General features: G+C 36.5%; 1 protein-coding gene across 1 annotated transcript in view; it reads left to right on the top strand.

The window, feature by feature from the left end:
- LOC149156098 (cytokinin dehydrogenase 11-like) overlaps positions 1-8,283 on the top strand; it is a 39,492-nt gene extending 31,209 nt beyond the window's left edge. The window contains exons 2-6 of the mRNA XM_089444632.1: positions 6,153-6,692; positions 6,834-6,961; positions 7,210-7,476; positions 7,604-7,866; positions 7,971-8,283. Of these exons, the coding sequence (XP_089300758.1) occupies positions 6,153-6,692; positions 6,834-6,961; positions 7,210-7,476; positions 7,604-7,866; positions 7,971-8,283 (1,511 nt within the window). The remainder of the gene's footprint in view (positions 1-6,152; positions 6,693-6,833; positions 6,962-7,209; positions 7,477-7,603; positions 7,867-7,970) is intronic.
- Positions 8,284-12,643: the final 4,360 nt, after the last annotated feature.

Raw genomic sequence — 12,643 nt, 5'->3', positions numbered from 1 at the left:
TTCAATTTTGGTTGGGACCATAAATGTTTAGGGCATCATCTAAGAAGTAGAGGAATTGTGCAGATAGTCAAAAGTGGTCGAAATCTGGGCAAAAACATTTCAAGGAATATTGGAATAACAATTTTGAATCATGTTTTCGATGCTGGAAATGGATTCAAAACCATTAAAAATCTTTGGGGCACCCAAAATCCTAAATTTTGATAGTTGTAACTTGGATTTACAAAAATCCCTGACCGATTTTATCAAAATATTGCCATAATTCCTATTATTTTCAGGAAAAAATTAGGTTTTTTAGACTATGACAAAATTTAGTAGATAGAAAGACCTTCCCACTTCCTCATAGAAACCTTCGATGCATAAACCCAATACTATGCTCCAAGAGTTGATAAAATTTATAAGTTTCTTGTTCCAACCAACCACTAAACCACCTGAATGATCGAAGGCGTTCAAGCACATAAAACCCTAACCACCTAATAGACCTTCCAAGGATTGAGTAATGGGGTAACTTTGACCAAGGACTTCTTGTAAAAATATGATCTCAGGATGATCATATTTATAATACATTTGAGAGAAATTCTCATGGTGAGACTTGTAAGACCCAAAATATTGAAAGAACGGATTTTCATTTAAGCACATCTATAGGTGTAATGAAATATCTAAGGGTCCCCTGAACCAAAGTTTGTCTCCTAGCAGCTGTGCCTACCTTCGCACACTCCATCGATTTTGTCAAGTTTGATTTTCTTCCCCACCCCCACTATTTAGAACAAGAAATATGTAATTATCCCAAACCCATAAGGGAACGATTCCGGGATAGTCCTTTACAATGCAGATAAAAATTATAGAGGGAAGATCCACCCCGAGAAGGACAAGAGGGAGAGAAGGATGGAGAAACGACCGGAGAAGAGAGGTCTCTGATCACCTAGGAAAATGATCACTAAACAGGTGGATGGAGGTCGAGAAGACTTGAGGTAGCCTAGAGAGGAACCAAAGGAAAGCATGTGATATAAAACAAAAAAGGAACAAAGGTATAATATTCCATGTTATGATTAGAGAAGAGTCGAATAGAAGTGACCATAATTTGAACAATATTAGAGAAGAGTGAATATGCCAAACTTGGTTCACAACAACTTCAGCATCCTCAAATTTGAGGTGAATGCACCCCTTAGAAAAGTAGTAATACCCGAAGGAACCTTCACATGAGGGGAGATATCCCTAAGGTTTTATACTAAGAAACGATGGCCCTAAACTTGCCCAACCAACGATTTTTCCGCCATAACAGTGACCATGTCCATTTTAATATCACCACCCAGGACCAGCGATAGCTTCAAACAATTGGATTTCTTGACACAATGGGGCTTCTTAACCAAACCAACACTATTATGGTTGGTTTTTTTACTTAAGAGAACCTGCGAAGACCTAGATGGAAAACCCATAGAGGGGGGAGGCTGATCCAAAGGATCATTTCTATGTACTACATTCAGAATAATTGAGCGAAATCTTAGAAGATTTGGGAAGTGTCAAGGACTGACATATGGGGGGTATTGATGCTTGATTTTATCCTACTTAACAAAACCCTTGGGTTAAACCCACCACATCGAGAATAGTAGAGGAAAATAATTGACCTAAATCGACTAGATTGGGGTTACAGAGTAGAAAATTAGAAAGGTATATCTGTCAAGGAGGAGCCATGCCCCGAATCGGACCGAGAGACCTGAGGCTCCAATGCGCTGAAACCTTTCATGTGTCCACCTCGAGACTGTAAGGGAACTGGCTGTTGAAGCCATCATTTTCACCACTGGAAACCACCTTATCCAGGAAATTTGCGATACCAAAGTCAGGAGAACCATAGACACATGTAGCAAGAGGCAAAGTAACCACAAGAGAGAGAGAATATTTTGACCCGCCAATGAAATCTACAAGATGCATGAACACTAGGAAGGCAAGGGTTAGTAATCAACTATGTCCAACTCCATACAACCTCAGTGGCATATACGAATCAAAATACTATCAAACCACTAGTAGCCAGTGACTGAGGGATAAGGAATCTCTAGTTGTCCAAACAAAGAAAATATTGAACCACATGTGGATAATACACCAAAAGTTACCAAAATAAATGAGAGATATGAGCCTCACATAGAAAACTTAGAAAAAAACCGACCATGGAGAAAAAGCAATAAAGATTAACACGCCGAAATCCCTTACCACCATAACTAGGGTTTACAAAAGCCCACGGCTGCTCCCTTTGGCTCATATAATTCTACAATCCAATTTCTTAGTTATTCAAGTAGATTTTATTTTATTTCAAATTGTAATTAATTTATGGTTGTGCCATTTTTCATTATTTATGTCATTATTTTTTTGTGCATGGTTGTATTTATCAATTTAATGATGCAATTGATGATTCATATTTATTTCTAATTTGACATATGTGCATTTCAGATTGGTTTGCATTCATTTGTGATGTTGAAGATGTATGGCCAATGTATAATTGCATTTGTTGGTTTGAATAAAAACATTAATGATCTTGGCAAAAATTACTCATTTTATTTAGTACAAATGTCTTTAACTTCCTATAAACGTGTTTACTTTGCAACAAGCATACTTAATTTCTTGCAAAATTGTTTACTTGTCTGTAAACATGGTTAATTTCTTACAAACCTGTTTACTTTTCTACCGACATACTTAATTTCTTTCAAGTATATCTACTTTCTTGCAAATAGTTTTAATCACTTTACCTCTAAATTTATAAAACCTTGTCAAAATTGTATTGTTTATACATCTGCAAAAATGATACTACAACTACAAAATAAACCAATTAAAATAAAACGTATAATTTCTGAATATAATGCATGGTAACTCAAAATAAACCTATTAAAATAAAACGTATAATTTCTGAATATAATGCATGGTAACTCATAAGTTCCGTAGCAAACTTAAGTTTACAATCAGATGCACAATCTTTTAATTGTCTTTGTAAACAACTAAAACAATAATTAAAATACCCGGAGAAATGACAGAAAATTGCAATTTCGAAGAAAACAATAATTAAAATACCCGGAGTACTTATTGAAAAGAGAAAAACCACGAAACTCTCCATCAAAGTCGACGAGGATAAATTTCAATTCAAATGGGTTAAATTTTTTGTATGGATTTTATTTATTTTTAATCCAAAAAATACTATCTGAAATTCATAGATGGGAAATTTTTAATATTAAAGATGTTTTCGTTTTTGAAATATAGAGATACATTAGTCTATCAACACTATCAAAATTTTAAATTTATTAAGATACATAAAATTTTGTTAATCATGTAAGAAAATTCCAAATTTTGGAAAATCTTAAATCTCTTAACTCGATATACATAAAACCTATCAAAATGTCAAAGCGACAAAAAAATTTGATAAATACAAATTTAATTTGGAGTTTTAAACTAATTGACAATACAGGTTTATTAATTTACTTCATAATCAAATACTTAAACCGACGCGGATGCTGAGGAAATCTTTCAAGATTCACGTTTGACCTAAAATTTGATTCGTTAACTCCTCGACCTTAGAAAAAGCAAAAGAGAAATTTAATATACTCTTTCCACATGCAATCCGACAAACCAAACCAACACTACTATGGTTGGTATTTTTACTTAAGAGAACCTGCGAAGACCCGGAGGGAAAACCCATAGAGGGAGGAGGCTGATCCGAAGGATCATTGCTATTGGAATATTCCAGCCAAACCCTAGAAGATTTTGGAAGTGTAAAAGATTGACATCTTGGGGGAATCGATGCTTGATTTTTTCCTTCTTGACAAAACCGTTGAGTTAAACCTACCACATCGAGAAGAGAAGAGTAGAGTAGAGTAGAGTAAGGTAGAGGTTACAAAGTAGAAAATTAGAAAAGAAAGACCCACGCCACAAACCGGACATAGAGATCTGGAAGTGTAAAAGATTAACATCTTGGGGAATAGATGCTTGATTTTTTCCTTCTTGACAAAACCGTTGAGTTAAACCTACCACATCGAGAAGAGTAGAGTAGAGTAAAGTAGAGGTTACAAAGTAGAAAATTAGAAAAGAAAGACCCACGCCACAAACCGGACATAGAGACCTGAGACTCGAACCCAGAAACCTGAGGCTCCAACCCTTTGAAACCTTTCATGTGTTTACCCCAAGACTGTAAGGGAACTGGTTGTTGAAGCCATTATTTTCACCACTGTAAACCACCTTATCCATGAAATTCCTCATACCAAAGTGAAGAAAACCACATACCCTTATAGAAGCAAGCAAAGTAACCACAAGAGAGAGAATATTTTGATGCACCTACGAAATCCACAAGGCGAGGGTTCGTAGTCAACTATGTCCAACTCCATACAACCCCGGTAGCATATATGAATCAAAATACGATGAAACCACTAACAACTAGAGGGACAGGGAACCTCTAGCTGTCCAAGCAAAGTAAAAATTGAACCACATCTGAATAATAAACCAAAAGTTACCAAAATAAATGAGAAATATGAGCCGGACTTAAAAAAAAATTGAAAAACTCAGCCATGGAGTAAAAGCAATAAAGATTAACACATCCAAATCCCTTACCACCATAACTAGGGTTTACAAAGCCTACCCCTGCTCCCTTTGGCTCATATAATTCTATAACCCAATTGCTTAGTTATTCAAGTAGATTTTATTTTATTTAAAATTGTAATTAATTTATACTTGTGTGATTTTTAATTATTTATGTAATTATTTTTTGTGCATCGCTGTATTTATCAATTTAATTTTTAACGAACATACTTAATTTCTTGCAAGTATATCTACTTTCTTAAAAATAGTTTTAATCACTTTAACTTTATATTTATAAAACCTTTTCAAACTTGTGTTGTTTATACTACATCTGCAAAAATATACTACAACTACAAAACAAACCAATTAAAATAAAACATATAATTTCTGAATGTAGTGCATGATAACTCGTAAGTTCGATACCAAACTTAAATTTAGAATCAAATGCACAATCTTTTAATTGTCTTTGTAAACAACTAAAACAATAATTAAAATACCCGGAGAAATAACAGAAAACTTGTAATTTCGAAGAAAACAATAATTAAAATACCCGGAGTACCAATAGAAAATTGCAATTTCGAAGAAAACAATAATTGAAATACCCGGAGTACTAAAAGGAAATTGCAATTTCGAAGAAATTGAAAAGAGAAAAAACTCGAAACTCTCGATGAAAGTCCTTGACGAGGATAAATTTCAATTCAAATGGGTTAAATTTTTTGTATAGATTTTATTTATTTTTAACCCAAAAAAGATTATCTTAAATTCATAGATGGAAAATTTTTAATATTAAATGTGTGTTTCGTTTTAAAAATATAGAGATACATAAATCTATTAACATACATATAAAATCTACAAAAATTTTAAATTTATCAAGATACATAAAATTTTGTTACTCATGTATAAGAATTCCAAATTTTCGAAAATCTTAAATCTCTTAGCTCGATATATAAAATCTATAAAAATGTCAAAGCGACAAAAAAATTTGATTTCTTAAATCCTAAGAAAGGAAAAATTAACACAAATTTAATATGGAGTTTTAGACTAATTGACAATACAGGTTTATTAATTTATTTTATAGTCAAATACTTAAACCGACGTGGATGTGGAGGAAATCTTTCAAGATTCACGATTGACCTGAAATTTGATTAGTTAACTCCTCGACCTAAGAGAGAAATTTAACATACTCTTTCCACATGCAAGCCGACAAACCAGCGAGCATGCGACTTAACTGGTACAGGCACTTTCCACAAACGCAAAAGAGAAATTTAAAATTTTAACATACTCTTTCCACATGCAAGCCGAAAAACCAGCGAGCATGCAACTTAACTGGTACAGGCACTTTCCACAAACGCTCTGCAATTTGAATATGTTACTGGCATTATCAAAAGAAAATCAGCTGACATTTTGTTGGGATTTATGAAAGAAAAATAATGTGATTTATAGCATTTTATTAGCTATGCTATAAATATTTGTGTCGTGACCAATATCAGTGATCCTTCTGTTATTTGTGTCGTGAGCAATATCAGTGATGAAGATGAGGTGGCTGGTCCTTTTTTTGTTGATTTCGTTATTGACGACATTAAGAGGTGATGACATATATACAGATTGTGTGATTTCTGGCCGCCTCGATAAGCAATTATGCCAACGGCTTGAAGCAGCAGAATTCGAGGGTCCTATAATATTCAAGGGACCTTCGATACAAGAGGCATCTAACGATTTTGGAGGCATATATCACAACAAGCCCGCTGCTGTTCTCTCTCCAGCTTCAGCGAACGATATCAGTAAGCTGATAAGGATAGCAGCTACGTCTCCCAATTTAACGGTGGCTGCGAGAGGGAATGGCCATTCCATCGGTGGACAGGCTATGGCATTGAATGGAATTGTGCTGAACATGACTTCACTCACAGGAATCGTTACTGTTTACGAAAGCGGCGCAGATATTCCCTATCTAGAGGCAATGGCGGGTGAGTTTTGGGTTGATTTGCTGAGGGCTGCGTCAGAGGTTATAGGACTTGCTCCTCGGTCATGGACTGATTATATTGATCTTTCCATTGGGGGGACTCTGTCTAATGCTGGAATAAGTGGGCAGACGTTTCGTTTCGGCCCGCAAATTAGCAATGTCTTGCAGCTAGAAATTGTTACAGGTTATTACGAAGTCAACCTCAAAGCTTTGTTTGCAATATTCACTCACCCATCTTATTCACATGGTGAAGGCTATATAATTTATTTTATCTCGTTAACTTCAGCTAAAATTTCCTGCGCTTTGATGTTATGTGACGTTACAGGTAAAGGGGATATCATAACGTGCAGTGAACAAAAGCAGCCTGATCTCTATTTTGCTGCACTTGGAGGATTGGGTCAATTTGGAGTGATTACTAAAGCAAGAATCATTCTTGAACGCGCTCCTGAGAGGGTACGAAATGCAATCTTAAAATTGTTTTCCCTCATCACTTTCTCGAACTTTCGCATTTTCTAATTCAAACCCGCTAAGTCATCTTTCGTGTTTCTTATCACACTTCAAATGAAAGAAAATACTAATTACAATTAGATTCGAACTCAGGAATCTTAGCTTTGTACGCAGAAAAAATTGATAACGAAGAATATATACATGTAAGAATTCTTTCCTCGCTAATGTAAAGTGATATAATCTGATTTGTCCAGGCGAGATGGATAAGATTGGTGTATTGGAAACTCGAAGACTTCATGCACGACCAGGAGCTCCTCATTTCTCTGCCACCTGGACAGACATTCGATTACATCGAAGGCATCGTTGTGGTTAACGCCAATGATTCAACCAATGGCTGGCCTTCCATACCTCTTCTGCCCAATCAATCCTTCGATACGTCTCTCATTCCATCCACATCGGGCCCGCTGCTGTACGCTATTGAGGTTGCCCTCTACTACGACCCTGGAATGGACATCGATAAGGTTACCCTTTGGAAAATCTTTTATTTCCGATGTTCCCTGATCCTCTAAATTCATTACATTTATTGCATGCTTCTCATGTTCAAGGCATATGTTAATTGCTTATCATAATTACCCGGCGGGCGTGCAGATAATAGAATCCTTTCTTTCGAAGCTTGGCTTCATTAAGGGCTTACAGTTCAGCACTGACCTTTCATACTTCGATTTTATCTATCGTGTACACCCCCAAGAAATAGCAGAGAGAGAAAGCGGTATCTGGTATGCGCCTCACGCGTGGCTCAATCTCTTCGTGCCTAAGAGCAAAATGGTAGAATTTGATTCCAAGATCTTCAAAAGGATACTCATAAAAGGAGTGGATGGATTAATGCTCGTGTATCCTGTCAACAGAACCTTGTGAGTTTGATACCACCCAAATTCTGTCAATGAACAATTTTTTTGATATGTGGTGTTGTAACCTAGTCATAAGCTTACGTGCACATCTGTGTTGCCATGTCCAGGTGGGATTCTCGCACGTCCGCTGTTACTCCCGACGAGGATATCTTCTACGCGGTATCGCTCCTCCGTTTCAACAAACCTTATCCAGAGGGGCCTCCTCTTCCGGTTGTCCTCGATCAGAATAACGCCGTTCTTGAGGCTTGCAGAGCAAATGGTATCCCTGTGAAACAATATCTTGGTCGTCATAAAACTCAGACAGAATGGGAGAAGCATTTCGGAGAACAGCAGTGGAAGAGATTTGTAAAGAGAAAGAGACTGTTCGATCCAAAGGGTATCTTGGCTCCGGGACAGAATATATTTCCCAGAATAAGCTAATCAGCTATTCAATACCAAACTCATGTATTGTACTTATGCTTACACCCCTCACGAGTATAATATGATGTTCGCTTTTACACTGTGTTTGTTATGGATTCAGTGTACCGATTTCCACAAGTAAACACGGTTAATATTGATTTCCAACGATTACGTAGATTGAATTGCCCGATTTAAGTTAAGTTGCAGTACGCATTCAGTTCTTTTGCACTCCTTATATTTCAATAGGGAGAATTCAACTATTCTGTCTCCTAATTGCATTTTCTCTGCGTTTTGCCATGTTATCCCGCTTTACAGAGGTTTTGCAGTGTTACCCCACCCCACTATACAGATATCCATGTTAAGGGTTATTTATTGTTGGAAAGGTAGAGGAGCCAAAAAACAATTCACACATAAAATATGAGCTGCTGCTTTTCTATTGATCACACAAAACATAATGATTAAAATGAATTTACTTGACGGTATTTAAACATTTTCCAACTAGCTAACTGCCTAAAATATCTTGACATGCAACTACATGCAATCTCACACTCAAATAGTCTGTCACTTAACTCACTTTACTCAACACTCAAACACTCAATCATGCAATCTATTTTTAGCTAACTCCTCATACGTCAGTAATTATGATTTCTAAACTAAAACATGACTCATGACAACTCAAACATGTCTGCTAGAAAACTTCCAACTAGCTAACTGCCTAAAATATCTTGACATGCAACTACATGCAATGTCACACTCAAATAGTCTGTCACTTAACTCACTTTACTCAACACTCAAACACTCAATCATGCAATCTATTTTTAGCTAACTCCTCATACGTCAGTAATTATGATTTCTAAACTAAAACATGACTCATGACAACTCAAACATGTCTGCTAGAAAACATGACTCATGACAACTCAAACATGCCTGCTGGTCTACGTCTCACCTAGACTCACAACACTCAAGTTTCTTCTATTAAACTCAAACACATCTTGTGCTAATGACTTAGTAAATATATCATTAGATTTACAAGGTTTCAAGTGAACTTTTCCATTGCTCACAAGTTCTCTAATAAAGTGATACCTAGTATCAATATGCTTGCTCTTTTGATGAAACACATTATTCTTGGATAGTGCAATTGTTGAGGTGTTGTCACAGTATATTGTTGTTGATCCTTGTTGTTTCTGCTTGAGTCCATAAGTACTCCTGTTAACCACACTGCCTGACATGCTGCTGATGTTGTTGCTACATATTCTACTTCTGCTGACGAAAGTGTAACAATGGGTTGCTTCTTAGATGCCCATGAAATCACACCTAAACCAAGGTGGAACACAAAACTAGAAGTGCTCTTCCTATCATCCAAACTACCTGCAAATTCACTATCTGCATATCCAATAAATTCTTTCTTTTCTGTGCTTGCATACATTATGCCACAATCTCTAGTTCATGCTATGTATCTCAGAATTCGTTTTCTTGCACTCCAATGTGTGTCCTTTGCAGTCTCCATAAATCTGGAAATCAAAGTCGCTCCTTGCATGGTATCTGGTGTTGTAGCTGTGAGATACATGAGGCTACCAACCAATCTTTTCAATAAAGTTGGATTGACATCTGATCCTTTATCATCATTGCTTAACTTTGCACCTGTTGCAACTGGTGTAGGGACAAGTTTGCAATTTTCCATCTTGAATCTTTTCAACAAATCTGTGGAATATTTATTTTGACAAATAAAAATTCATTTTTCATATTGCTCAACTTCTATGCCAAGAAAATATTTCATGAGTCCAAGATCTTTCATCTTAAATTCTTTCGTCATGGCTTCATTAAATTCAACTATGTCAAAATCACCTATAAAAATCATGTCATCAACATATAAGCAAACAATCAAAATTTGTCCATGCTCTAGGTGCTTGCTTCAGTCCATATAGCGCTTTCTTCAACCTATAAACTTTGTCTTCATTACTCTCAACTTCATATCTTGGAGGTTGCTACACATAAGTTTCTTCTTCTCGAATTCCATTCAAGAAGGCTGATTTCACATCCGTCTGATATACTTTCCACTTGTTATGAGCTGTTGTAGCTAGAACTGCTCTTACAGTATCTAATCTGGCTACCAAAGCAAACATTTCTCCAAAGTCTATTCCCAGTTGCTGCGAGAATCCTTTTGCTACAAGTCTTGCTTTAAATCTATCAATTTCACCTTTCTCATTCAACTTTGTCTTGTACATCCACTTCACACCAATGAGATTTTTTCCTTTGGTAAATCAACGAAATCCCATGTGTCATTCTTTTCAATAGCTTCAATTTCTTCATCCATGGCTTGCACCCAAATTTCATCTTTGACCGCTTCTTCAAACGAAGAAGGTTGGAATGACAATAATGCGAAATTTGAACTAACATCCAAATCATCATAAATATATTTCAAACTTCTCCTTTTTCTCTTACCATTGCTTGATTCATCACCTGATTGATTGCTGGGAGAATCTTGATCTATTGATCTACTTGAGGATCCATGCTAGTTTGAAAATCTTGGAGTCCTTGTTGGTGTGTCATTGTTTGGTATCTTCACCTGTGATTCTTGTTGCTCCTTTTCTACTACATCATCTTCTTCCATCAGTGGCACTTGTGCATCTACTGTTTTGTCTCCATTCCATGACTCTTGTTCCTTGAACACAAAATCTCTACTAATTTGGTATTCTTTGTGATAGGGTTATACAATTTGTAAGATTTTGATTGCTCACTATAACCAATGAATATGCATTTTTCACTTTTATCATATACTTTTCCTCTTCGCCCTTTAGGCACATGTGCATAAGCTACACATCCAAACTCTCTGAGATGAGATACGTTGCAATACATACCTGACCATGCTTGTTTTGGTACTATGTTCATCACACTCTTTGTAGGAGATCAGTTGATCACATAAATAGCACATGCAACTGCTTCTGCCCAATACTTATTAGACAAGTTTCTAGCTTTCAACATGCTTCTTACCATGTTCATAATTGTCTTGTTCTTTCTCTCTGCTACACCATTCTGTTGCGGTGTGTACCTGGTTCTAAACTCTCTTTTGATCCCATGTTGTTTGTAGTAATCATGGAATGCATTTGAGGCATATTCTCCACCATGATCTGACCTCAATACCTTGATCTGTCGATCACTTTGGTTCTCTACTAAGGCTTTGAATTCTTTAAACTTTGCAAAAGTTTCAGACTTTTGCTTCAAAAAGTAAACCCAAGTCTTTGTGTTGTAGTCATCAATGAAAGTGACAAAGTAGCAACTTCGACCAATCGACTATGTCCTCATAGCACCACACAAGTCTGTACGCACTATCTGAAGAGGTTGCTTTGCTCTGTATGCAACTCCCTTTGGAAAACTTTCACACTGTTGTTTTCCCAAGATGCAATACTCACAAGTACTAGTAGGCCCTTTGATGGGAGGTAATCCTCTAACCATCTGTTTCTGTTGCAACAATCTTAAACCGGAAAAGTGCAAGTGTCCAAATAGAAAGTGCCATAACCAATAATCATCAGAACATGCAAATGTAAAAGAACACACCTGACCACTATAATTCAAAATTAGAGGAAGAGTATGTTCCTCATCATCTACACCTTTGCTACCAGTTGCCTGCTTGGGGGCTTGTCATATATAACAACTTCTTGACCTTGAAAGGTAACTCTGTATCCTTTCTATGTCAATTGACCAACACTTAACAAACTATTTTTGAGACTAGGAACAGAATATACCTCTGATATTGTCTTCAGCTCCCCCTGCTTGGCTAGATTGTTGACCACTCCTTTGCCATCTACTGCCACAGTCATTTCAGTCCCCAACTTTACCTATGTTTTCGCAGATTGATCGAAATTTGCAACCAAATCCTTGTTTCCTGCCATGTGGTCAGTGTAGCCACTATCTAACAACTACGCACTAGCAGAAGGTCCATGCATGGTGTGGCAAGCTAGGAACATGGAGTTAGTACTCTCTACAGTGACATTAGCTCTCTGGTTCCCTTGATCAGTTATTTTCCTCCTGCAATCATGAGCATAATGACCAAATTTATTGCAGTAATAACATCTCACCTTTGATTTGTCAACTCTTTGATTATTGTTGAAGCTTTTGTAGTTGCTTCCACTTGCATGTTCATGCTCTTCTCGGTCATCTCTCTAACCACCACATCTTCTTCTTCATCGTCTGCCTCTCGTTCTACTTCTGCCTCAACCTCTGTCTCTTGAAATAGAAATCTTATTTTTGAAAGCAGTCTCTAAACTGGAATCCTTATTTCTGTTTATCCTTGCCTCATGCGATAAAAGGATCCCATCAGTTCATCAACTGTCAATGATGCCAAATACTTGGCTTCTTCTATGGGTGCTACCACAACATCGAA

Source organism: Pinus tabuliformis, chromosome 9, assembly GCF_031772625.1.
Source record: "Pinus tabuliformis cultivar Carrire ecotype Pingquan chromosome 9, CPIR1, whole genome shotgun sequence".
In the NCBI taxonomy this organism is placed as follows: domain Eukaryota; kingdom Viridiplantae; phylum Streptophyta; class Pinopsida; order Pinales; family Pinaceae; genus Pinus; species Pinus tabuliformis.
The sequence above is the reverse complement of the archived record's forward strand: the minus strand, read 5'-3'. Positions and strand labels throughout refer to the sequence as shown.